This window comes from Leucoraja erinacea, chromosome 1, assembly GCF_028641065.1.
Source record: "Leucoraja erinacea ecotype New England chromosome 1, Leri_hhj_1, whole genome shotgun sequence".
Lineage (NCBI taxonomy): Eukaryota > Metazoa > Chordata > Chondrichthyes > Rajiformes > Rajidae > Leucoraja > Leucoraja erinaceus.
Genome location: NC_073377.1, coordinates 112,012,972 through 112,039,330, shown reverse-complemented (window position 1 = coordinate 112,039,330; position 26,359 = coordinate 112,012,972). Strand labels below are relative to the sequence as shown.

Here is a 26,359-nt window from a genome sequence, read left to right as displayed (position 1 = left end):
AAAGTCCAGTCCCCATCCCCATGTCCACCCATAGTCGGGCCTATTTGAGGCCTCCGCAGTCGCCGCTACGGGGGCCGATGTTACAGGCCCTTCTCGCCGGATGATGGTGCTCCGGCGTCGGGAGAACCCTCTCAGCGGCTTGGGACACCTGGAACGGCCGCTTCCCTACCGGAGACCGCGGCTTCCGAAGCCAACAGGCCGCGCTGGACGGAGCTCCACCACTGGCGATCTCGGCAAGAGATCCCAGGCTCCACGATGTTTAAGGTCAGCGCCGCCGCCCGTGGCTGGCCGCTCCACAGTCCTGCAGCTCCGCGATGTTTTCATCGGCAGTCTCAGCTCACCAGAGCTCCAGCGCGACGACCCGGGTAAGGCATCGCCCGCTCCGCAATAGCGCTCCAGCGCTGTGCCGCCGCCGAAGCCGTGGTTCTGGCCGGTCCTGTCAGGAAATGCCGCTCCAGAACCCGATAGCAGGCCGCAAGTACGGGTCGAAGTTGCTGCTCGGAGGAAAGCAGCCCCCCCATCCAGGTAGGGACTGAGAAATGCAGTTTCCCCCTTCCCCACCCCACCCCCCATATAAAAGAGACTAAAACCTCCAACACAAAACACTTTAACTCACTAAAAATTAAAAAAAGAGGTGACAAAACGGACAGCTGCAGGCTGGGCAGCCATACCCATACAGACGGCGCCCCCATTTTGCGTCAGTCGTATGTTACTGTTTATTTTACACTATTGCAAGTTGCCTATCACAGAGTACCTTCCTATTGGAGCCATGAGCAACACAGATTCACAGACACTTATAAACAGTGGTATTCTCCTAGGTTCAGAGGAAGCTTCTACATCTGCAGTGAGAAAGCTATAGAGACATCCAAGCGATATTTACCACAGCTGCAGGCTGGGCAGCCATACCCATACAGGACGGCGCCCCCATTTTGCGCTTATAAACAGTGGTATTCTCCTAGGTTCAGAGGAAGCTTCTACATCTGCAGTGAGAAAGCTATAGAGACATCCAAGCGATATTTACCAACCATTGCAATGCCAGGTGCTGGGTTCTGCATGATAGGTTAGTCGAATAGTGTCGCTTCTACTATCCTGTTTTCTGTTCCTTATGTTTATTTCTGATGTATTATGACCTTGAGACTCCGGGACCGGTTACCTTTAGGGCGGTACAGTGGCACAGCTGGTAGAGCTGTTCCTCACTGCGCCAGAGACCTGGCTTTGATCCTGACCTGTGTGGACTTTGCACGTTCCCCTGTTGACGATGTGAGTTTCCATTGAGTTTCTTCCCAATATTTCCTGTTTCAAGTTGTGCCGATTTGCAAGTTCATTGGCCTCTGTAAGTTGCCCCGAATGTGTAGAAAGAAAGTGGGATGATATAGAACTAGTATGAACGTGTGATTGATGGTCAGCAACGACTTGATGGGCCGAAGGGCCTATTTCAATTCTGTATCTTTTGAGAAAAACTATCTGGGGCAGAGAATTCCAAAGATTCATCATACACAGGAAAGAAATTCATCCTCGTCTTCGTCTTCAATGGACCTCCTCTTATTCTGAAATACCTGGCTTTTAGCATTTGGATTCCCTCATCAGGGTCAGCATGGTGGCACAGCAGTAGAGTTGCTGCCTGACAGCGGCAGAGGCCCGGGTTCAATCCTGACTATGGGCGTTGTCTGCACAGAGTTTGTACGTTCTCCCCGTGAATCCGGGTGCTCCAGTTTCCTCCAACATTGCAGGTTTGCAGCTTAATTGCCTTTGGTGAAGATTGTAAATCGTCCCTAGTGTGTAGGATAGCGCTTGTGTACGGGGTGATCGGTACGCGGACTCGGTGTGCCAAAGGGCCTGTTTCCACACTGTATCTCTAAGGTAAAGTGAACTAAAGTAAAACTAAACAGAGAATATATGTTCAATTGTCATATGTTCTGATAATGGAATAATTACATTTTTACTTGCAGCAGCATGACAGGTCTATAAACACAGCAGTCATAGATAACACATAATAACCAAACAAACAAAATCAATAAACTAATAACCCTAATAAAAGCCAAAGCCTTAGTGCAACCAAAGAGACTACATTGTTCATAATTTAGTTTTGTTGTGCAGTGTTCAAGTCGATGAACACTAGTTGATGGTTGTTAGGATGAATCTATTCTTGAGCCTGGTAGTCACTGTTTTTAGACTCCTAAAGGAGTGAAATTAGTGAAATCTTCATCTCTGATGATGCTGGCTCCCTTTTTGAGGCAGCGCCTCCAGTAGATCCCTTTGATGGCGGGGAGGTCAGTTCCCGAGATGTTTGAGAATGATTTAGTGGGCTATTCAGTTCGCGCTCAGTCACAGGTTTGTCTGAACTACAATTTATTTTGGCACACTGTGCAAAATACTTGCTATTCAGAATCTGTCTGCAGAGACCAATATTCAATATATTTTTTTTACCTTTCTTGCTCTTTAGCAGACAGTGCCGTACATTATAGTGCCTCTTATCTACTACGTACTCAACTTGGCAGCAAGTTTTATCATCTGTCTTGTCAAAGTGCTTACTAAGGTAGATCTCTGACTGGGAAAGAACTGAGTTTAAAATGAAAGAAAAAGTAGGTTTAATATATCAAGAATAAAAATACGATCTTAGTGAACAATACTGCTAGTATCTCGGTTCTGGTTGGATTCTGAATTGATGCTTTTAACATTCAGATACAAATACTGCTTAGAATGTAATAATCCTGGCACTTGAAAACAGTTTTCACCAGTGCATTTATTTCTAGTCTTTGATCTGTTTGACAAAGTGCATTGTATATATGCAGCATCATCGCTGTGACAATCAAAAGTTCCTGTCAGACTTAATCAGGGAGAATTTGCAGCGTAACCTGTTCTTATATTGCGCAATCACAGACCCAGTCGGAAGCTGCAAGTCTGAAATAGGCCTTTCAACCATGGTGTTTACGTACAACAAATAATCCTCCGTCAGTTTCGCCACCTCCAACGTGACCCCACCACTCGCCACATCTTCCCATCTCCCCCCATGTCTGCCTTCCGCAAAGACCGCTCCCTCCGCAACTCCCTTGTCAATTCTTCCCTTCCCTCCCGTACCACCCCCTCCCCGGGCACTTTCCGTTGCAACTGCAAGAAATGCAACACCTGTCCCTTTACCTCCCCCCTCGACTCCATTCAAGGACCCAAGCAGTCGTTCCAGGTGCAACAGAGGTTCACCTGTATCTCCTCCAACCTCGTCTACTGCATCCGCTGCTCTAGATGTCAGCTGATCTACATCGGTGAGACCAAGCGGAGGTTGGACGATCGTTTCGCCGAACAGCTCCGCACGGTCTGCAAGAACCTACCTGACCTCCCGGTGGCTCAGCACTTCAATTCCAGTCCCACTCCGAATCCGTCCTCTCTGTCCTGGGTCTCCTCCATTGCCAGAGCGAGCAACACCGGAAATTGGAGGAACAGCACCTCATATTCCGCTTGGGGAGTCTGCATCCTGGGGGCATGAACATTGAATTCTCCCAATTTTGTTAGCCCTTGCTTTCTCCTCCCCTTCCTTAGCCCTCGGGCTGTCTCCTCCCATCCCCCAGCCCTCAGGCTTCTCCTCCTCCTTTTTCCTTCCTTCTCCCCGCCACCCCCTATCAGTCTGAAGAAGCGTTTCGGCCCGAAACGTTGCCTATTTCCTTCGCTCCATAGATGCTGCTGCACCCACTGAGTTTCTCCAGCTTTTTTGTGTACCATGGTGTTTACGTATATGTCCTGGTGTTTAGGGTGATACGGTGGCGCAGAGGTAGAGTCGCTGCCTTGCAGCGCCAGAGAACCAGGTTTGATCCTGACTAAGGATCCAGACTACTGTCTGTACGGAGTTTGTACGTTCTCTCTGTGACCATGTGGGTTTCCTCCAAGTGCTCCGGTTTCCTCCCACACTCCAAAACAGGTTTGTAGGTTAATTAGCATCGGTAAAACATTTAATTGTTCCCAGTGTGTAGTGTACGAGGTGATCGCTGGTCAACATGGACTGAGTGGGCCAAATGGCCTGTTTCTGCGCTGCATCTCTAAGGTCTGCAAGTCGAAAGATTCAAGAACAATCATTGATTTTGGTTTGTAAGAGAGAAGTAAATGAGCAAGGCCTTGGGGATAGAGTGTTTTTTCACAGAGTGTCGGCAAGGACTTAGTGAGCTATAATGACTAATAATAATCATAATAATAATAATAATAATAATAATTCCATGACACCAGTGTCAGACGGTGAGAAACATTTTAATAATACGAGGCATCAAAAAAGGCATCTTCATAATAGCGCCTCACAGAAATGCAACATAGAATTAAACCATTAATCACCAATAATACACACCTGAAAATAAATGTTCTTTATATAATAAAGGGCCATTTAAAGCAAGTCAATAGATTGAAAAGTAATTCTACTTGTTCAACAGGCACAATCTCATGGCTATTGCAAGAGACTGTGGCCTCTGTGCATTTCTATCTGGCTGTACTCTTGTTTTCTGGAGAAATTAGTCAGCTGGCTGGCAGGTGGCCAAGACAATTATGCAGCCTGTGCTATCTTTTTTAAAGTTCTGACGTCTGATAAACCAAACGTTGATTACTTTTTATTTTCTGCCTTTCTGGTTAATTCTGAGATTGTACAGCCAGCACCAATGGTGTAACATGAGCTGGAGATTCTGTTTCTGGGGGATATTCATAGACTAAACTAATAGGAACCACACAGTTCCAAGCACCATTTGGCTGCCAGCTACAAGCTGAGCTGCAGACTCATGGTTTTATGCCAATTGGGATAAAGTTATATCATTTGCAAATCACAGTGAAGATCATGACCGGACCTTCCATCCATTCTTACACAAATTAGCATTGTATTTATCTTTCTCTGAAAGTCCAAGTACACATGGCCTTTGCAGGAGTGTGCATTTGGGTCATTCTTGGTGAAAAGGCAAGAATCTAGGTTGATGGAGCAGGAACCAGTTTCCCATTCAGCTTCAGCTTCCTGTGTGCAGCCTGCCCCCATGTGGGGATCAGCAGGATTGCAGCTCCCAGTGACTCAGCTCAAAGCAAGACCAAGTGAACCAGCCTTGAAATTATTACGTCTCGGAGCCAATTCTGCAAAATGTTTAATTCTCATAGGTTAGACTTTTTCACTTGGACACACACAGATGCACATATACACAGATACACACATGTGCATGTACACATACACGGACACAAACTTGCACACATACACATCCCCACAAATACAAAGATACACACACAAGCGCACATACATGCATACGTACATGGACACACACACAGATACACACACATTTGCACTGACACAAATATACACAGCTATATACACACACACAAAATAACACATGCATGCGCACACACATACAAACACAGACACTCGCACATAGATTTGCACTTACACAAATACACAGCTATACATAATGACACATATGCATGCACACACATACCACTCACACATAAACGCATATGCACACCACACAAACAAACTACCCCAGTACGCATATAAACCCATGCTTTCATACACAGATCTACAAACATACAAATTTACATATGCCCATGCAAACACAGACTGCACCCCTACATACACACACATATATTTTACATATAGACCCCTGCATTAAATATACATGCATCCACACACATGTAGACACTCATAGTTGTACACGCCCACACACACACATGTATATATGTATGTGCATACACATATAGGTTGTGTAGGAAGGAACTGTAGATGCTGGTTTAAACCAAAGATAGACACAAAATGTTGGAGTAACTCAACGGGACAGGCAGCATCTCTACCCAGAGATGTTGCCTGTCCCGCTGGGTTACTCCAGCATTTTGTGTCTATATCACATATATTGTGTCAGCTGTAACTTGTTTCATTTCTGAATCGGAAGTCTCTGGTCGACGAGTCAAAGTATAGAAGTGAGATTGACCGATTGACCAAATGGTGCCAGCGCAATAACCTGGCTCTCAACACCAGCAAAATCAAGGAACTGATTGTAGACTTTGGAAGGGTTACGATAGGGACCCACAATCCCGTTTATATCAACGGGATGATGGTGGAAAGAGTCAAGAACTTCAAATTCCTGGGCGTGCATATTTCCGAAGATCTCTCCTGGTGCCAGCACACTGATGCAATTATAAAGAAAGCACATCAGCGCCTTTACTGCCTGAGAAGATTACGGCGAGTCGGTATGTCAAGGCGGACTCTCTCGAACTTCTACAGGTGCACAGTATAGAGCATGCTGACCGGTTGCATCGTGGCTTGGTTCGGCAACTTGAGCGTCCAGGAGCGGAAAAGGCTGCAAAAAAGTTGTAAACACTGCCCAGTCCTTCATCGGCTCTGACCTCATTACCATCGAGGGGATCTATCGCAGTCGCTGCCTCAAAAAGGCTGCCAACATCATCAAGGACCCACACCATCCTGGCCACACACTCATCTCTCCACTGCCATCAGGAAGAAGGTACAGGAGCCTGAAATCTGCAACATCCAGGTTTAGGAACAGCTACTTCCCCACAGCCATCAGACTATTAAACACAACTTCAAACAAGTTCTGAACTATAACAGCCTATTGCACTTTATCTGTTTATTTATGTGTATATATATGGTCCATGGTGAACTGTTCTGTATTTATGCCTACAATATTCTGTTGTGCTGCAGCAAGCAAGTATTTCATTGTCCAATCTGGGACACATGACAATAAACTCTCTTGACTAGACTTGGTTTAAGTTAGACACACAATCTCAGCTTTGTAGGAGATCTTGTCATGGACTCATAGAGTCACGGAGTCTAAAGGGCCTGTCCTGTGTGACTGGCGTATCAGGGTCGCCGAAAGATTTTGAACATTTCAAAATCCAGCGGCGACAAAACAAATGTTGTGACACTTGCGGAAACACAGAGGGTCAATACGTCATCACGGCGCGTCACCGCCGCATCACGCCACGACTTTTTCAGTGACCTGATACGTTTTTAGTATACCTGATATTAGGACAGGCCCTATAGAGTCATAGAGGTGTAGAGTCACCATTGTGGAAACAGGCCCCTCGACCCAACCTGCCCATGACGACCAACATGCCCCATCTAAACTAGTCCGACCTGTTTACCTTTGGCCCATGTCACTCTAAACCTTTCCTATCCATGTACCTGTCTAAATGTTCCTTAAATGTTGCGATAGTACCTGCCTCAACTACCTCCTCCAGCAGCTTGTTCCATACACACACCACCCTTTGTATAAAAAGTTACCCCTCAGGTTCCTATTAAATCTTTTCGCCCCCTCACCTTAAACCTATGTCCTCCAGTTCTTGATTCCCCTACTCTGGGCAGAAGACTCTGTGCATTTACCTGACCTATTCCTCTCCTCTTTACCTGATCTCTTCCTTGTACACCTCTATAATATCACCCCACATCCTCCTGCGATCCAAGGAATAGAGTTACCTGCTTAAGCTGTCCCTATAGTTCAGGCCCTCGAGTATGTCAGAAGAGATGTGAACACTACTCCCTCTGGCTAACATTGAAGCACCATTTAGAAGAAGAGCCAGCAAGTCTTCCTGATCTCAGTTTGTTGATCAGTCGACAGAAGAAAAACTCAATATTCGGGCATTAATGCATCGCTGAGAGTGGGCGGTTGATGTGTGAAAACTTTGCCTGCCGCATTTACCACATTACAGAGACACAGATGAACAAAATTTAATAGCTGAAATACACTTAGGACCTTTGTAAATGGGATGCAAAAGGTGTTATAAAAATAAATATTTGTTTTAATGTTCAACTACATGTGTATGTTTTGTATTCATAATATAATATGCACATTTGCAACCAAACACACATTTGTCCATACATATTTGTAAAACATATGCTCATGTCTATACTTGTATACAAAAATGAATGCATACAAATGCATATTTATAAAATATGTATCCACTTGTATATTTACATAAATACAATACAGCCACAAAAGACCATAAATGCTGGAATCTGGGCCAAAAATCAAACTGCTGGAGGAACTCAGTGGGGCAGGCAGCATCTATCAGTCCAGAGGAAGGGTCTTGCCTCAAAACATCAACTGTTCATTTCCCTCTTCAGGTGCTGCCTGACCCATTGAGTTCCTCCAACACATTGCGCTTTTCTCAAGGTTCCAGCATCTGAAGTCCCTTGTGTCTCTTCCTACTTGATTAATCTCACTGAAATTCACCATGAATTTATTTTCTCTTTCGCCACCTGCTTCATCTCTCCAAATTGAGAAGGCTCCAACCAGGTCCACTTCACAATCAAAACTCAAATGGACATGTTTTTTGCGACATACAATATACACACATATCGAAATCTATGCACATGACATTGCTGTGGTAACAAACTGCTTCAAGTATGGTGACATGGAAATAGAACATTGAACAAAAACATACCCTTTGCCACACAAAGTCCATGCCGAACATGATGCCAATATAAACAAATCTTATCTGCCTGCACATGATCCTTAACCTCTGGCATTCCAGAGAAAACAATCCAAATTTGTCCAACCTCTCTGTGTAGCTACTACCCTCTAATCTTGTAGACTCTCTCTTAATCTTCCACATCCTTCCTGTAATGGGACCAGCAGAATGGCATCTACATGTATGATCTGGACGTGAACATATCACTTGGGCATGAATGTAGACGAGCTGGTTGGTAAATTTGCAGACAACACCAAGATTGCTAGAGCCGTGGACAGTAAGAAGGCTGTCATAGTATACAGCGGGATAGAGAATAACTGGAAGAAATGGCACATGTTTAATCCGAGCAAACTGTGAGGTGTTGCATAATGTACGGATATGAATGTTTATATACAAATTGTGTGTGTGACTTGGATATGAATGTAGATATATGAATGTATGTATACACACACATATATATATATATACATATGTACACTGTATAATGTATGATTTGTATATAATATATATATATATATATATATATATATATATATATATATATATATATATATACACACACATATGTGTGATACATATAGTGAGATAGGGATACATATGTACATGCATAGATACATACATACATACATACATACATACATACATACATACATACATACATACATACGTACATGCATAGATACATACATACATACATACATACATACATACATACATACATACATACATACATACATACATACATACAGTACATACATTAAAAAATCACTGGAATCATCCATCCACAGTGTTTTCTTCTCTTCTTTCACTCTAGGATCCTAGAGCTTCTACAACACGGAGACCTTGACATCCTGAAGCACAAGTGGTGGCCAAAGACGGCGCAGTGTGACATCTCCACCCCATCCAGGGCTCAGCAGAAGGGCAGTGCGCTCGATCTGGCCAGCTTTGCTGGGGTCTTCTGCGTGCTGGCCGCCGGGATCATCCTGGCCTGTCTCATCGCCATTGTGGAAAACTGGTGGAACAGGCGTAAGGGATCGCGGGCCCCATCCAAGGAGGTAAATCCCTGCTGCTGTCACCACGTTAGCCCCCTCCCATGCAAAGTCTCCACCTCTGCGCAGGGCCTGTGCATCTGAAGAGAGTGGTTCTATGTGCAGCTTCACGCAGTGTGTGGTGGTAAAAAGACCTTGAATGAGAACGTAGGTCTAGAGGGACAAAACTGCACACTTGTGGGACAGGCAGATTGTCAGATGGGCAGGACCAAGTCGAATGTGACTCCATTCTCTGGAGTTTAGAAGAACGTTATGGAAACATAACAGGGTATAGGCAAGGTGAGAAAGGAGTCATTTAACAGGGACCTCTGAGCCAACTGTATCTCTAAACTAAACTAAACTAAACAGACTGAACCTCAATCTGAAGAAGGGTTTCGGCACAAAATGTTGCCTATTTCCTTCGCTCCATAGATGCTGCTGCACCCGCTGAGTTTCTCCAGCACTTTTGTCTACTTTAAACTAAACTAAACTTTTTTCGCAGACAATAGTCCATATTTGGAATGAACTGCCAGAGACAGCTATAGAAACAAATACAATTACAGCATTAAAAAAGACATTTGGACAGATATATGGACAGGAAGAATTTAATGAGATGTAGGCCAAATGCAGCAAATGGGGAAAATAGAGATATTATGTGGTCCAAAGGCTCTTTAGTCTTTAGACTTTAGATACAGTGTGGAAAAAAAGCCCTTTGGTCCACCGAGTGTGTGATTTTCACTGCACCTCGGTACACCTGATAATAAACTAAAACTAGAGTTTACCTCCATTCACTACATATCCATGTGCCAATCCAAAAGGTTCTTAAAAGCCACTGATGTAACAGCCTCCACCACCCACCCCTGGTAATGCATCCCAGGCACTCAGCATCCTCTGGGTAAGAAATGTGCCCCTCACTCCTTAAAGCAGTGCCCCTAGTATTTTATTTATCAATCATGGGAAGAACATTCTGATCGTCTACCCCAGTGGTTCCCAACCTTTTTTAGCTCATGGCCCTCTTGGGCTCTTTAATTTTTCTGTAGCCCCCCCCTGACATTATTAGCGGAAAAAAGGTGGCCCCCTTCATTGAACCTGTGGCTCCCTAAATCCCCAAATTTTTCCGTGGCCCCCCCTGAGATTTGCCATGGCCCCAGTTTGGGAATCACTGATCTACCCTATCTCTGCATCGCATAATTTTACATACTTCCATCAGATTTCCTCACAACATCCAAAGCTCCAAAGAAAACAATCCAAATAATCCATAATCTCCCATTGTAGCTGAAACCCTCCAATCCAGGCAGCATTCTAGTAGTCCTCTTCTGCACCCCCTCTAAAGCCACTGCATCCTTCCTGTAATGGAGCGACCAGAACTTCACTCAATGCTCCGAATGCTGCCTGACCAATGTCCGATAAAACTGCATCATAATTTCTTGACTCTTATACTCAATGCCACGACCAATAAAAGCAAGCATGATATTAGCCTTTTTGGTTGTTCTGCCATGTGTCATTGATTGTACAGGTTTAGAAGGACATTGTCCAAAACACAGGCAGGTGGGACTAGTGTGGGCCAAAGGGCCTGTTTCCACACTGTACAACTCTATGAATCAGGGTTCTGCGCTGTTTTATACCAATGTAGCATAGAGATTTATAGTAAATACTTATTTTACATTTTTGGATTTGTGTTACTATTTGAAGACTGGTCTATAATTTCTCCCCCCCTCCCCCCCCCTCCCCCCTCCCCCCCCCCCCCCCCCCCCCCCCCCCCGCCCCCTCCCATCCCCCCCCCCCCCCCCTCCCTCCGCCTCTCACCCCCCTCTCACCCCTCCTCCCCCCCCGTGTGTGTGAGGGGCGGTTAGTGTGTGTGTGACGCCGCAGGGCCCCCCCCCCCCCCCCCCCGCCCATCAACTATGCTTTGAGGGGACGGGACCCAAGGGGTCCCCCTTTGGTCTCGTTTTCTATACAAATGTTGAATTAACGGTCTTTATTTTATAACTTTTTCTTTCTGCGTTTAATTGTTATCCTTTACCATTTTAAAGCCGTTTCTACACAGTGGGATGGAGAACAAGGTGTACAATTTGGTAGGTATCTGGAATCAGAATCAATAGATGGGATGGGGTAATGTGGCATTACTATACTCTGGGAGTACAAAGTGAAGGGTCTACAGTGCCCTCCATAATGTTTGGGACAAAGACCCATCATTTATTTATTAGCCTCTGTACTCCACAATTTGAGATTTGTAATAGAAAAAATCACATGTGGTTTAAGTGCACACTGTCAGATTTTAATTAAGGCCATTTTTATACATCTTGGGTTCACCATGTAGTAATTACAGCTGTGTTTATACATATATATCCCCCATTTCAGGGCACCATAATGTTTGGGATCCAGCAATGTCATGTAAATGAAAGTAGTCATGTTCAGTATTTTGTTGCATATCCATTGCCTGCATTGACTGCTTGAAGTCTGCGATTCATGGACATTGCCAGTTGCTGGGTGTCTTCTCTGATAATGCTCTGCCTGTGTTGCAGCCATCTTTAGCTTTTTTTTTTTTTTTTAATTTTATTTTTATTAGAAGTACGGTAAATTACAATCCTACACAACACATATATCTTAATACATTTTTTGTACCGCTTCATTTTTTTTGAGCTTTAAGAAAAAGGTAGAAGTAAGGAAAGTAAAGAAAGTGCAAGAGAGTCGTGAAGTGCAAGAGTGTTGGGAAAAGAAAGCCCCTTAGGAAAGAAGTTAGAGAAGGAAGTAAAGTGAGAAAATAGACCCTAGAAAAGAAAGAAAGAGAAAATAGAAACAATCGCTCTATTATAACATTAAACTCCGCAGAAAGGGGACTACCAACCAAGTCTGTTTTTGTTGTTTTACCTCCCGTTACCAGGTCCTGATACCACTTATTTATATATTTGTTTTTTTTTTAATTACTATTGCACCTCATACTTGTAATAGGTCCAGAAACATAGACCACGTCTTTTGGAATTGGTCTGCTTTACCTGCTAGGAGGAATCTCATCTCTTCCAGATGTAATGTTTCAAACATATTTGATATCCACATTTTTATTGTTGGTGTTGGCGCATTTTTCCAGAATTTAAGTATAAGCTTTTTTCCCATTATTAGCCCGTAATTAAATAAATTCTTCTGAAACACGTTTAATTCAGGGTTACCTTCCGATATTCCGAAGATAATCCATTCTGGTTTTGGTACCAGTTTTATTTTGATCAATTTTGAAAAAATATCAAATATTTCATACCAGAATTTTTGGATTTTTGTACAAAAAACAAAAGAGTGCGCTATGGTAGCTTCTTGACACAGGCATTTATCACAGATTGGTGAAACATTAGGGAAGATTTTATTTAATTTAGTTTTTGAATAATATAATCTATGTAATGTTTTAAATTGGATGAGCGTATGTCGTACATTGATCGAACATTTATGCACCTGTAGTAAATTCTTGTTCCCAATCTTTTCTAATTCCATCTGTTGTGGGTATTTCTATGTTTAAAATGATATTATATAGGTACGATATTAAATTAGCTGATTCCGCCTTGGTCTTCATTGCTTCATCCAATAAGTCGGAAGGCATATTATGATAGTCTTTTGTGTGTTTTTTCAGATAATCACAAATTTGAAGATATTTAAAATATTGGTTATTTTTCAAATTATATTTCAGTTGTAGTTGTTGAAATGATAGTAAATTCCCCAATTCATACAGATCTTCGAGCGTTTTAATTCCCATTCTTTCCCATTGTATAAATGATTTGTCTATGATTGATGGTTTAAACGATGGATTATTGACTATTGGTATTAAAAGAGATAGGTTTCTTAATTTTAAATTCTGTTTTATTTGTTTCCATGTTCTTATTGTGTTATGTATAATTGGATTTTTATTATAATTTTTATTATTCAAATTTATTGGTGAGAGGATGGTCGCTCCTATATTACTCGGGGAGCAGTCCCCTTTTTCCATTACCATCCAGTCCACCTGCTGTGCAGAATTGTCCAGCAGGTGAATCATATTTTTAATATTTACTGCCCAATTATAATACATAAAATTAGGGAGCGCTAGACCCCCCAGCTCTTTTCGTTTATTAAGGTGTGCTATTTGTATTCTATGGGATTTATAATCCCATATAAAATTTGTAATGTCTGAATCCAATTTTTTGAAAAACTTTTTTGGGAGATATATAGGTATTGATTGAAATAGGTATAGAATTTGTGGTAAGAAAATCATTTTAATAGCATTTATTCTGCCTATTAAGGACATCGGAAGTGTTTTCCAGAATTTAATCAGATTATTCAATTTCTTGAGTAAGGGATTATAATTGGCTTTAAACATATCCTGGTAATTTCTAGTAATTTCAATTCCCAAATAATTGCCATCTTTAGCTTATGCTTGTTTTGGGGGCTAATCCCATTCAGTTTTCTCTTCAGCATATAAAAGGCATGCTCAATTGGGTTCAGATCGTGTGGTTGACTTGGCCACTCAAGAATTGAACATTTTTTAGCTTTGAAAAATTCCTCTGTTACTTTAGCAGTATGTTTGGGATCATTGTCTTGTAGAATGAACTGCCGGCCAATGAGCTTTGAAGCATTTGTTTGAACTTGAGCAGATAGGATGTGTCTATACATGTGTCTATGCCATCACTCTGATATGTTAATCTTCGTCTCATCTGTCCGCAAGACCTTTTCCCAGAACTATGGTTGCTCTTTTAAGTACTTCTTGGCAAACTGAAACCTGGCAATCCTATTTTTGCGACTAACCAGTGGTTTGCATCTTGCAGTGTAGCCTCTGTTTTCTGTTCATGAAGTCTTCTGCGGACAGTGGTCATTGACAAATCCACATCTGACTCCTGAAGATTATTTCTGATATGTCGGACAGATGTTTGGGGATTTTTCTTTATAATAGAGAGAATTACTCTGTCATCGGCTGTGGATGATTAGTAAGCTCACCAGTGCTCTCTTTTTTCTTAATGATGTTCCAAACAGTTGATTTTGGTAAGCCTAAGGTTTGGCTGATGTCTCTAATCCCAATGATGTCTCGATTACAGCTCAGCATTCAACACCATTATACCATCAAAACTGATCACCAAACTCGGTAACCTGGGCATCGACCCCTCCCTCTGCAACTGGATACTGGACTTTCTAACCAACAGACCCCAGTCTGTTAGGTTAGACAAGCACACCTCTTCAACCCTCACCCTAAACACCGGCGTTCCACAGGGCTGTGTGCTGAGCCCCCTCCTCTACTCCCTCTTCACCTATGACTGCACACCTGTACATGGTACTAACACCATCATCAAGTATGCAGATGATACAACGGTGATTGGACTCATCAGCAACAATGATGAGTTGGCCTACAGGGAGGAGATCCAGCACTTAGCAGCATGGTGCGCTGACAACAACCTGGCCCTTAACTCCAAGAAGACCAAGGAGCTCATTGTAGACTTCAGGAAGTCCAGAGGCGGCACGCACACCCCCATCCACATTAACGGGACGGAGGTGGAACGTGTTTCTAGCTTCAGGTTCCTGGGAGTCAACATCTCCGATGACCTCTCTTGGACCCACAATACCTCAACTCTGATCAAGAAGGCTCACCAGCGTCTCTTCTTCCTGAGGAGACTGAAGAAGGTCCATCTGTCTCCTCAGATCCGGGTGAACTTCTACCGCTGCACCATCGAGAGCATCCTTACCAACTGCATCACAGTATGGTATGGCAACTGCTCTGTCTCCGACCGGAAGGCATTGCAGAGGGTGGTGAAAATTGCCCAACGCATCACCGGTTCCTCGCTCCCCTCCATTGAGTCTGTCCAAAGCAAGCGTTGTCTGCGGAGGGCGCTCAGCATCGCCAAGGACTGCTCTCACCCCAACCATGGACTGTTTACCCTCCTACCATCCGGGAGGCGCTACAGGTCTCTCCATTGCCGAACCAGCAGGTCGAGGAACAGCTTCTTCCCGGCGGCTGTCACTCTACTCAACAACGTACCTCGGTGACTGCCAATCACCACCCCCCCCGGACACTTATTATTATTTATTCAAATCGTTTGCTATGTCGCTCTTCCAGGGAGATGCTAAATGCATTTCGTTGTGTCTGTACTGTACACTGACAATGACAATTAAAATTGAATCTGAATCTGAATCTGAATCTGAATCTAACAGTTTTATTCTTGTTTCTCAGTCTCATAATGGCTTCTTTGACTTTCATTGGCACAACTTCGGTCCTCATGTTGATAAACAACAATAAAAGTTTCCAAAGGTGATGGAAAGACTGGAGGAAAGACTAGATGCTGAGAGCTCTCTTATACCTGCATTAAAGAGGCAATTAAACACACCTGAGCAATTACAAACACCCGTGAAGCCATGTATCCCAAACATTGTGGTGCCCTTAAAGGGGGAGACTATGTGTGAACACCGCTGTAATTTCTACATGATGAAACGAAAATACATAATAATGGCCTTTATTAAAATCTGACAATGTGCACTTTAACCACATGTGATTTTTTTCTATTACCAATCTCAAATTGTGGCAAATAAATAATTAATGGGCCTTTGTCCCAAACATTATGGAGGTCACTGTAGGTCCTAGAAGGTGCAGGGACGTAAGCCATGATGCACTGGGAAAAGGGATAGAACTCTGGAGAAGGTCTGATAGAACACAGAAAGGGACAGCTGCTAGAGCCACAGCCTCACAGTGCCAGAGACCCGGGTTCAATCCTGACCACTGGTGCTGTGCGTGTGTGCGTGGAGTTTAGAGATTGAACATTCTACCTGTGATCACATGGGTTTTTCTCCTGGTGCTCTGGTTTCCACCCACATCCTAAAGACGTGCGGGTTTGTAGGTTAATTGGCCTCTGTAAATTGTCCCTAGTGTGTGGGGAGTGGATGAGAAAGTGGGATAACATAGAACTAGTGTGAACGAGTCATCAATGGGCAATGTGGACTCGAAGGGCCGAAGAGCCTATTTCCGTGGTCTATCTTAAAACTAAACTAAATTAAGAATTGAGATGCACAAGTTCTTTAAAACTTGGAAGAGGGGAGAAGGGAGACAGGTGTCCACATCTGCCAACATTGGTTATGAGGGTTCGCCCGAGGATGATGAATTCACAATTTTTCAATTTGGGATGTAAACATTGGTGACAAGCCCAACGTTTATTGCTCGTCCATAATTGTGTGTGAGAAGGCAGCACAGTGGTGTGGCAGTAGAGTTGCTGTCTCACAGCATCAGAGACCCGGGTTTGATCCTGACTACGGGTGCTGTCTGTACGGAGTTTGTGCGTGTTCCCTGTGACCGAAAGGGTTTTCTCCGGGTGCTCCGGTCTTCCCTCACATTCCGAAGATGTACAGGTTTACAGGTTTATAGAGAGTAGCTTTGTTAAGGTGTAAAAATTGTAAAATTGTTCCTCGTGTATGTAGGTAAGCGTACAGGGTGATCACTGGTCGGCATGGACTCGTGGGGTCGAACAGCCTGTTTCTACGCTATATCTCTAAAGTCTAAAGTTTAAAGAACAGCTCCGGAACAGCTTCTTCCTCTTGGTTATCTGGCTTCTGAATGATTCTTCCATAAGCTCGGGTACGGTCCGATTCACCTTTACGCCATTGTGGACATTTGACTGCCTATGGAACTGATGCTCTACAATGCTGAGAACTATATTCTGCACTCTGTATCTTCCCCTTGGCTCTATCTATTGTACTTGAGTTTGGTGTGATTGTATTTCTGTATAGTATTATCTGATTTGTTTGAATAGCATGCAAAACAAAGATAATCCACATATATTTTTTGATAGTTGTAATGTACTGTTACATTTTCAAATCATTGCTAACCACAGAATGTTTGATTTTTAGTTTAGAGACACAAGGTGGAAACAGACCCTTTGACCCACCAAGTCCTCACTAACGAGCATTCACCCCGTGCACCAGTTCTATCGTTCACACCAGGGACAATATACAGAGGCCAATTATCCTACAAACCCACGCGGTTATAAATGTGGGAGGAAACCTGAGCACCCTGAGAAAACACACGCATTCACAGGGAGAAGCTACAAATTTCATACTGACAGCACCCATAGTTAGGATCGAACCCAGGTCACTGGTGTTGCAACTCTACCACTGCACCACTGTGTTGCCCTGTAGGCTAACATAAGACAATTTGCCTGTGACATGAATATATTTAAATCGCCTTCTATTACACTTGATTGGCTCAGTACAACATATAAGGTGAGCACAATGAATCCATCATGCACATATTACCTCTTAGAATACCTATCGACTTATATCACCAGTTCTATTACTGATAAACTTGTTTCACCACTTCTGTAATTGATCTCAAAAGCTGCTCCTTCAAAGAAAAAGTTGAAGAAAAAAATTCCTTCATCCTCTTCCCCTCTCCATTAACCAGACAAATATAGTGGCTCCATCAGAACTTACCAGTTAAGCCACCAGTTCTATCAGCATTCAAGGAAGAAATGTCTGCTGGAAAGAGATAGAGGGTTAGACTGAGATTAGTGTAATTGAAACATGACTTTCAAAGATATGTACATCTAGTTATTTTTCTCATGCCATTTGAAATTGATCCATTAGAACCTTCACAAAGAATATCACATAAAAGCAACCTCAACAGTCACGGGGAAATTACAATGAATTTACGATTTTGTGACCTTGTGGTGTGTCAAACCCAAGGAAATACTTTGCAGCTAAAGAGTGTCAAGAGTCACAAACTTAAAACAATCGGGCTGCTGAGATTCTGTTGTTTTCGCATAACACTCATTCCTTGATAAAGTTAACCAATGTTTTAAGGACTCCTAAACTATTCTCTATCAGTGGCCAGAGAGTTGTGGGCCAGTCCCACTTAGGTGATTTTTCAGGTGACTGCCAGCAACTGTCAAGTTGCCGGCAGTCGCCTGAAAAACCAGCAATTGGAACGGCAACTGAAAGAACACTCTTTGTGAAACACTCACACACACACATCGCTTCTTTCACCAGCCCGTTATGCAGGCGGGGGACAGGGCAAGCGCGGGGAGCGCTGTCTGAGTGAAATTCACACGGTGCAAATCCAAGGTGATACAGACACATACTATGATGAACAGGAAGGTTGGTGCTGGAATTAAGACGTTTAAAGCACAGTGTACGGTAAGTTCTTTAAAAAGAGCGGGGGGGAGAGAAGGGGGAGAAGGGGGAGAGGGGGAGAAGAAGGGAGAAGGCCGCGGGACAATTGCCATCGCCAGCCGGGGGCTTTGACTTTGACTCTGACATCGGGGGGGGGGGGGGGGGGGGGGGGGGGAGAGTGCAGTGGAGAGATAAGTTTTTTTGGCCTTCCATCACAGCGATGTGATGGATGTTTATGTAAATTATGTTGTGTCTTGAGTCTATTTGTTTGTAATGTATGGCTGCAGAAACGGCATTTCGTTTGGACCTCAAGGGGTCCAAATGACAATTAAATTGAATCTTGAATCTTGAAGCTTGAAGGAGTAGAGACAACATTTAAGAAGCCAGAGATACACGGCTGTGAAGCTCGGTGGACATTTAACATTACCGGTCGATTATCCTTGGTTCTGAAAACTACTGCTTACGTTTTTTTCCCCCAATGAGCCAATGAAATTCACCGGTCAGCACCGGCTACAACCTACGAGAACCTACAAGAACCTTCAACCTCTTGGCAACCCACTAGGACCTCCTGGCGACCCACCGACGGCACAGGAATTCTCGCTACTCTCCATGATAGCTTCATTCGGTCACCGCAAATTTTTCAACATGTTGAAAAATTTGCAGTGACCATAATGAGGTCGCGACTAGTTCCCAGAATGCAGGAATTCCTCACGACCATGAAGGCGAGTCCCCGGCAACCACCCGCGAACATGTGGCCACCATGTGGCAACTTCAGAGTCTCCTGCAGTCGCCAAAAAAGTCGCGTAAGTGGGACAGGTTAGTAATGGGCCTGTTCCACTTGGATGACTTTTTAGGTGACTGCAGGAGACTATGCAGCCGTGTATCTCTGGCTTCACAGCAGTGTATCTCTGGCTTAAAGGTTGTCTCCACTCCTATTCCCCACACCTTCTCCTAATCCCTTCTCTCCCCTTCTTCTCCCCCCCCTCCCCTCCCCCCCTCCCCCCCTCCCCCCCCCCCCCCCTTTTAAAGGACTTAACTGACCCTTCCCATACACTGTGCTTTCACCGTCTTAATTACAACGCCAACCTTCCTGTTCATCACGGTGTGTGTCTGTATCACATCGGCTTTGCACCGTGTGAATTTCGCTCAGACAGCGCCCCCCCCGCTTGCCCTGTCCCCCGCCTGCATAACTGGCTGGTGAAGGAAGCGATGTGTGTGTGTCAGTCGCTGGCAGTCGCCTGAACAATCACCTAAGTGGGACAGGCCCCTAACACTTAAAATAATATATCGAGACACAAAATGCTGGAGTAACTTGGCGAGACAGCATCTCTGGACAGATGGAATGGGTGACATTTCAGGGTGAGAACCTTCTCCTCCTACTTATCCTTGGACCATGACCTTCTTATTTTTAACTACTCTACATCAAAACCTCATATTAAGTTGTTTGTTGACTGCGGTGTTTAGCTACTAGACTATGGCTGCTTGACCACATATTGTTACGCAGTGCAACTCTCTGGCCACTGATAGAGAATAGTTTAGGAGTCCTTAAAACATTGGTTCACTTTATCAAGGAATGAGTGTTGTGCAAAAACAACAGAATCTCAGCAGCAGACCGATTGTTTTAAGTTTGTGACTCTTGACACTCTAGCTGCACAGTATTTCCATGGATTTGACACACCACAAGGTCACAAAATCGTAAAATCATTGTAATTTCCCCATGACTGCTTGAGGTTGCTTTTATGTGATATTCTTTGTGAAGGTTCTAATGGATCAATTTCAAATGGCATGAGAAAAATAACTAGATGTATAATCTTTGAAAGTCATGTTTCAATTACACTAATCTCAGTCTAACCCTCTATCTCTTTCCAGCAGACATAATAAAAGACTAACTACCGAGGTTATGACTATCTACCCGATCTTTGCCTCTTGGAATTTTATACACTTCTAACAGATCTCCCCGAACGTCCGCCGTTCAAGTGAAAACAATCCACGTTTGTCCAACCTCTCCTTGCAGCTTATGTTTTGAATTAGTTCTGTGCCACCGATACCATTTACTGGGTGCACTGCATTTCACATGCAATGTACATGGTACCCTGTCAAATCATACCATTCATGAGAGGAAATGTCAAAGGCTAGAGGGCATAGCTTTAAGGGGAGAGGGGCAACATTTAAAGGAGATGTTGGGGAATATTTTTTTTAAACAGATGGTGGTGGGTGCCTGGAACGTGCTGCCAGGGGTGGTAGTCGAGGCAGACATGATGCTGGCGTTTAAGAGGCATTTAAGAGTCGTTTAGATAGGCACATGGAAATGCAGAGAATGAAGGATATGGATCATGTGCATTGGTTTAACATGGCATTGTGTTTAGCACAGACATTGTAGGCCAAAGGACCTGTTCTGGTGCCATACTGTTCTACGTTCTATGTCCTACATATCACAATGGTACTTCTCAACACCAAGCTGAATTCCCATTTTAGTATGTATATTTAGGAAATGTGCAATACAAGATAATGTGGACACTGACATCAGGGCAGAACCCAGGACTGAATACTATCACCATTGATTAGAAGCGTGATGTCATGGTAAACTCAGTGGGGCCCTCTTCCTTTGAGTCAGAAAGTTGAATGTTTAGAGATACAGCGTAGAAAGAGGCCCTTCGGCCCACCAAGTTCACGCCGACCAGCAACCCCCGTACACTAGGTCTAACCTACACACGAGGGACAATTTATCTAAGCCAAGCAACCTACAAACCTGCATGTCTTTGGAATGTGGGAGGAAACCAGAGCATCCAGAGAAAACCCACACAGTCACAAGGGGAAAGTACAAACTCCTACAGACAGACACCCATGGTAAATGTTAGGCAACAGCTATACCGCTGCTTCACTGCGCCGCCCTAACTCCAGCGCTTTGTGACTTTTCCTTGATTTGATGGGGTAGTAAGCAAATAAAAGCTTAACGCTCTATAACAGTACGCGATAATAATGAGCCAATATCAATACCATTGGGGGTGGCACAGTGGTGCAGCGGTAGATTTGCTGCCTTAGAGCTCCAGAGACCAGGGTTCAATCCTGACTACCGGTGCTGTCCGTATGGAGTTACTCCATCCTCCCAGTGACCCATGAGGGTTTGCTCATGTGGGTTTTTTCCAGGTGCTCCGGTTTCCTCCCACACTCCAAAGACTTGCAGGTTTGTAGATACATTTGTTTTGGTAAAATTGTAAATTGTCCCTAGTGTGTAGGACAGTGCTAGTGTACGGGGTGATCGCTGGTCATCATGGACTCAGTGGGCCGAAGGGCCTGTTTCCACGCTATATTTCTAAAGTCCACCAATGAAGGTATCACATCACTTTTTCTCCTGCAGGGTCTGGCCATCACTGCCACTGAAATTGGCTCAGATTAGAAACTCCTGAACAGGGATGAATAGTTTTGACTGGCTCCATCTCCGCTGTTGACAGATAGCTTGGTTCTAACCCCCTTCTCTCTGTTTCTCTCCCATTGACAGGACGATAAGGAGATCGACCTGGAGCACCTGCATAGGAGAGTGAACAGCCTCTGCACTGACGACGACAGCCCCCACAAGCAGTACTCTGCCTCGTCCATCGACCTGACCCCTCTGGAGGTCGACACCATCCCTACGCGGCAGGCCCTCGAACAGATCAGCGACTTCAGGAACACGCACATCACCACCACCACCTTCATACCGGAGCAGATTCAGACTATAAGCCGCAGCCTCTCAGCAAAAGCCGCCTCCGGCTTCTCGTTCGGCCCAATGCCCGACCACCGAACTGGCCCCTTCCGAAGCAGGGCACCCAACGGTGGCTTCTTCAGAAGTCCCATTAAGACCATGTCCTCAATCCCCTACCAGCCAACTCCATCATCTGTGTACAACCTCAACAATGACCCCGACAGAGGCACCTCTATTTGAGCACCGCAGTTCAAGCCCTTTCTCCTTCCAACCAGGGACTTGGTTTGTGAGACCATAAATCCGTGGTAGGACTAACCTGAACATACTTTCTCTTTGTAAGAAACAAAAACAAAACGACGGCCAGGATCTTAGTTACAGCTTACTCAGATATAATCGCAATAACTCCAGCCTGTTTGAAGCAAGTATGTTTTATTTCTGCTGCATCTGGATTCAACGCTTTAGCTGGTGACAGTTTCCATGTGGTAACCCATTAAAGGACCCAATAGCACGACTTGCTATTAAAAGTAACAAACATTCAGGCCACAAACACCAGAATGCTACATCTTAAACGGTTGCTTATATATGAAGCCGTCATGTGCTTGTAGAGATATTTCTGGCATAACGTTTAAAAGAAGGAAATAAACTTAACGTGCGTGTGTGAGTGTGTGTGTGCGTGCGTGTGTGATCCTTGCATAATTTTTTTAGGAAGGGCAAAAACATCTAGAGGTTGTATTATAGGCAGGTGTTTTTTATTGTACAGTTTAGATTAAATCCAGTGTTTCCATAAGTCCTGGCCTGCCAAAGGTCACTTGTTCCTTTTTTTCCAGGGTATTAGTAACTTCACTATTGCCTGATGTATATGTCAAAACATCCTTATTGGGCATAGCCCTTGTTCCCAGTGATGAAGGAAGCAAAATGCTAAATATCTCGATTCATCACAGCTGTTTAATGGGCAGTAAATAGCAAATATTAACTCTTTAGATCAGTAGCGCACCATTTTGTTTTAACTAACTCACCGGAGTATGGACATACTTTAGAGACCAGATTACACCATCGCATAAGCTTTTCACCAGTTACATTTAACTTTATCAACAACAAAATGTAAGATCACTCAAAAAATTTAAAACAAATTGAGCTGAAACATTAACTAACCAAAGCTGTACAATTACCTAAGTTAAAATGGTAGCTTTCATGTTATCTTACAGCATGGAAGGAGGCAATTCATCCTATCAGGTCAATGCTAGCTCTTTGCTAGTGATCCAAGTAGTTCTAATAACCTGAGAGGGATATGGGCCAAACGCAAGCAGATGGGACTAGTGTAGCTTCTTGGTTAGCATGGGCAAGTTGGGCCGAAGGGCCTGTTTCCCTGCTGTATGATTCTATGACTTCACATGGCTTCACAGTTTCCTCATAGTCTTAGAAATATTCTCTAAAATCCATCTTAAATTTACCCTTGAATGTGGCCTTAATTATGTTAATGTGGTGCAAACAGAAGTAGAGAAATTGTATACAGCAACATTTCCAGCTGATTGGCCAGACAATATCGTCCCAAAAGAAAAAGTAGGAATGATTGCAACACATGAAGTGGGCTAGTGATTCAAACCTTTAAACAGTCAGTTTTATTAAAGGCTAAACTTCGACAAACAATTTATTTCATCAACTTGGTTTGAAATTTAAGTTGTTACACATGGGAGCATGCATGGATCTTTTTGCATTCTGTAAATTGAAGAGACACTGAATGGATGAATGTGGAGAGGATGTTTCCACTAGTGGGAGAGTCTAGGACCAGAGGTCATAGCCTCAGAATAAAAGTACGTAGCTTTAGAAAGGAGATGAGGAAGAATTTCTTCAATCAGAGGGTGGTGAATCTGTGGAATTCATTGCCGCAGACGGCTATGGAGGCCAAGTCAATGGTTATTTTTAAGGCCGAGATTGACAGATTTGTGATTAGTAAGGGTGCCAGGGATTATGGGGAGAAGGCAGGAGAATGTGGTTGAGAGGTAAAGATAGATCAGCCATGATTGAATTGTGGAGTAGACTTGATGGGCCAAATGGCATAATTCAGCTCCTAAAACGTATGAGATAAAGTGTTGGTTAAAATAACATTGCATCTCTACATGGAGGCTAGCCGGTCTGTTAGTATCATACATATGGGAACTTTATTATTGTATTGACGTGGCTTTAAGAAGTTGGGAAGCTCATTAAGCAGGAGTCAACACATGTCATTAATATGTTGCAATCGAGAGATAATGAACAAGGCAGTAGATGCTTACAGAAGCCAGCCGACTACACTTTCCACAGCTGGCTGTCTTTGGGAAACCAGTCCTGTAAGAACTAAGGGTCATCAGTGTTGGAGCTTTGGGATTATGATTGCTTCTAGGGATGGAAAAGGCAGCATCAGAACAGCTGGTGGATTGAATTAAGCTGGATTTCAATATGGTGAAGATGTTTATCCTGAGAGAAAGAAGGTTCATCTGAGATAGTCCGATCAGATAATTCATGTTGTTAGTCAATGTGCAGCCTTGACCTAATGTGTAGAAAGGATCTGCAGAGACTGGTAATACAAAGTGCTGGAGTAACTCAGTGGGTCAGGCAGCATCTCTGGAGAAAAAGGATGGGTGACGTTTCGACTTTGGGACCCTTCTTCAACTATCATCTTCATCAGAGATAGTCAGACTAGACCAATCATGTTGTTAGTCAGTGCAGCTTTGATTTGATGCCAGCCATGCTATTTTTGGAGTTCAGTGTCTCTGCCAATGGTGTCTGTTAGCAGTGCATGGCTGGGTATTGTTGGTAAGGTTCATCTCTCACTGGGTTCTTGCTGAGTTCCATTTCCACAATTCCACAATAAAGTTACGAGCTTCTGCCCTCGCCTCATGACGAGCGGATCCTTGAAACACGTTGCCTTGACTTCAAGGGCTCTGCACAAACAAGTGGCTGCCGGACCAACGTGCTGTCAAAACTCCTCCGGAGAGTTAGCATGAAGGAAAAGAAGATTGGTGGGAAGACAAAAAACACAGCTTGGAGGTACAGGAAGGAAGAGATAAGTTGAAAGAAGGAAATGCAAGAAGTGGCTGCTCCTGTCAAAGGGGTTCAGAGAACAATTCTATCTGGAAATAGACGCAAAATGCTGGAGTAATTCGACGGGTCAGTCAGCATCTCTGGAGAAAAGGAGTAGGTGACATCTCGGGTTGATACCCTTTTTCAGACTGAGAATCAGGGGAAAGGGAAACGAGAGGAATGAAAATGTGCAAAGAACAACCCTCCCCCTCTCCTATCTGTATCTCTACACGACAGTTAATTCTTCATTAAGATGTCACCGCAGTCAAAAGGCAGGGCAAGGACCACATTGCTGGTGGAACCATGAACCCTTTAATGCATTTCACTGCTTGCAGGTTGGTACCGCAGGTATTTACAAGGTCTTCGTTTACCAGTCACAGTCGTAGCAGAGGGACTGCTGAGAATCCCTGTTGAAATGAGTGCATTTCATTCTGCCCCTGCCAGGAGCAAACAAGTGGGAGGAACATGCAACGGCTGTGCAGGCTCCTCCAAGCAACGTTGACCGCATGCACAATGCTTGCATCTGCTGCAACTCCACTCGCACTTCAGTCGGAGCAGGAAGGAATTCTGCTCCTTCAGTGGCCCACCCCAGTGTGTGACCTTAATGAGTGAACCATGCTGGTCTATACCTGGTATCCTTGCGCACACTTTGCTCTGTGCTAGCATATGATGCAAGCTGGAATTATAACCGTCCGTAAGCTAAAATCAAGAACCTGAGTACATAGGTTTAAGGTGAAGGAGGGAGAGATTTAATAGGAATCCAAGGGGCCTGTTTCTGTGCTGTATTTCTAAAGTCCAAAGAGTGGAGGGGTCGCTGGGGTATGTCAGCTCAAGAAGCATTCCATGACCTTAATTGCTCGTGTGAGATTGTTAAGCTTTTTTATGTCTGTGCAGCACTGGTGGTGAGTTCAGTTCCCATTGCCCACCAGAGTGGAGGTTTGTGGACAACCAACCCCCTCCGCACCCCACCACCACCATCACCTACCGATACAGGACAATGGAGTCACAAGCAAATGCAGATGTTGGCATCCTGAGCAAAACACAAAGTGCTGGAGGAACT

At 43.9% G+C, this 26,359-nt stretch overlaps 1 protein-coding gene across 2 annotated transcripts in view; it reads left to right on the top strand.

Annotated features, from left to right (window-relative positions):
- grid2 (glutamate receptor, ionotropic, delta 2) overlaps positions 1 to 23,961 on the top strand; it is a 938,309-nt gene extending 914,348 nt beyond the window's left edge. The window contains exons 15-17 of one of the 2 annotated variants that reach the window (XM_055641535.1): positions 9,242 to 9,482; positions 11,489 to 11,530; positions 22,057 to 23,961. In XM_055641535.1, coding sequence (XP_055497510.1) covers positions 9,242 to 9,482; positions 11,489 to 11,530; positions 22,057 to 22,479 — 706 coding nt within the window. In that variant the 3' untranslated portion in view covers positions 22,480 to 23,961. The remainder of the gene's footprint in view (positions 1 to 9,241; positions 9,483 to 11,488; positions 11,531 to 22,056) is intronic. The other variant, XM_055641544.1, reaches the window with a different exon arrangement.
- Positions 23,962 to 26,359: the final 2,398 nt, after the last annotated feature.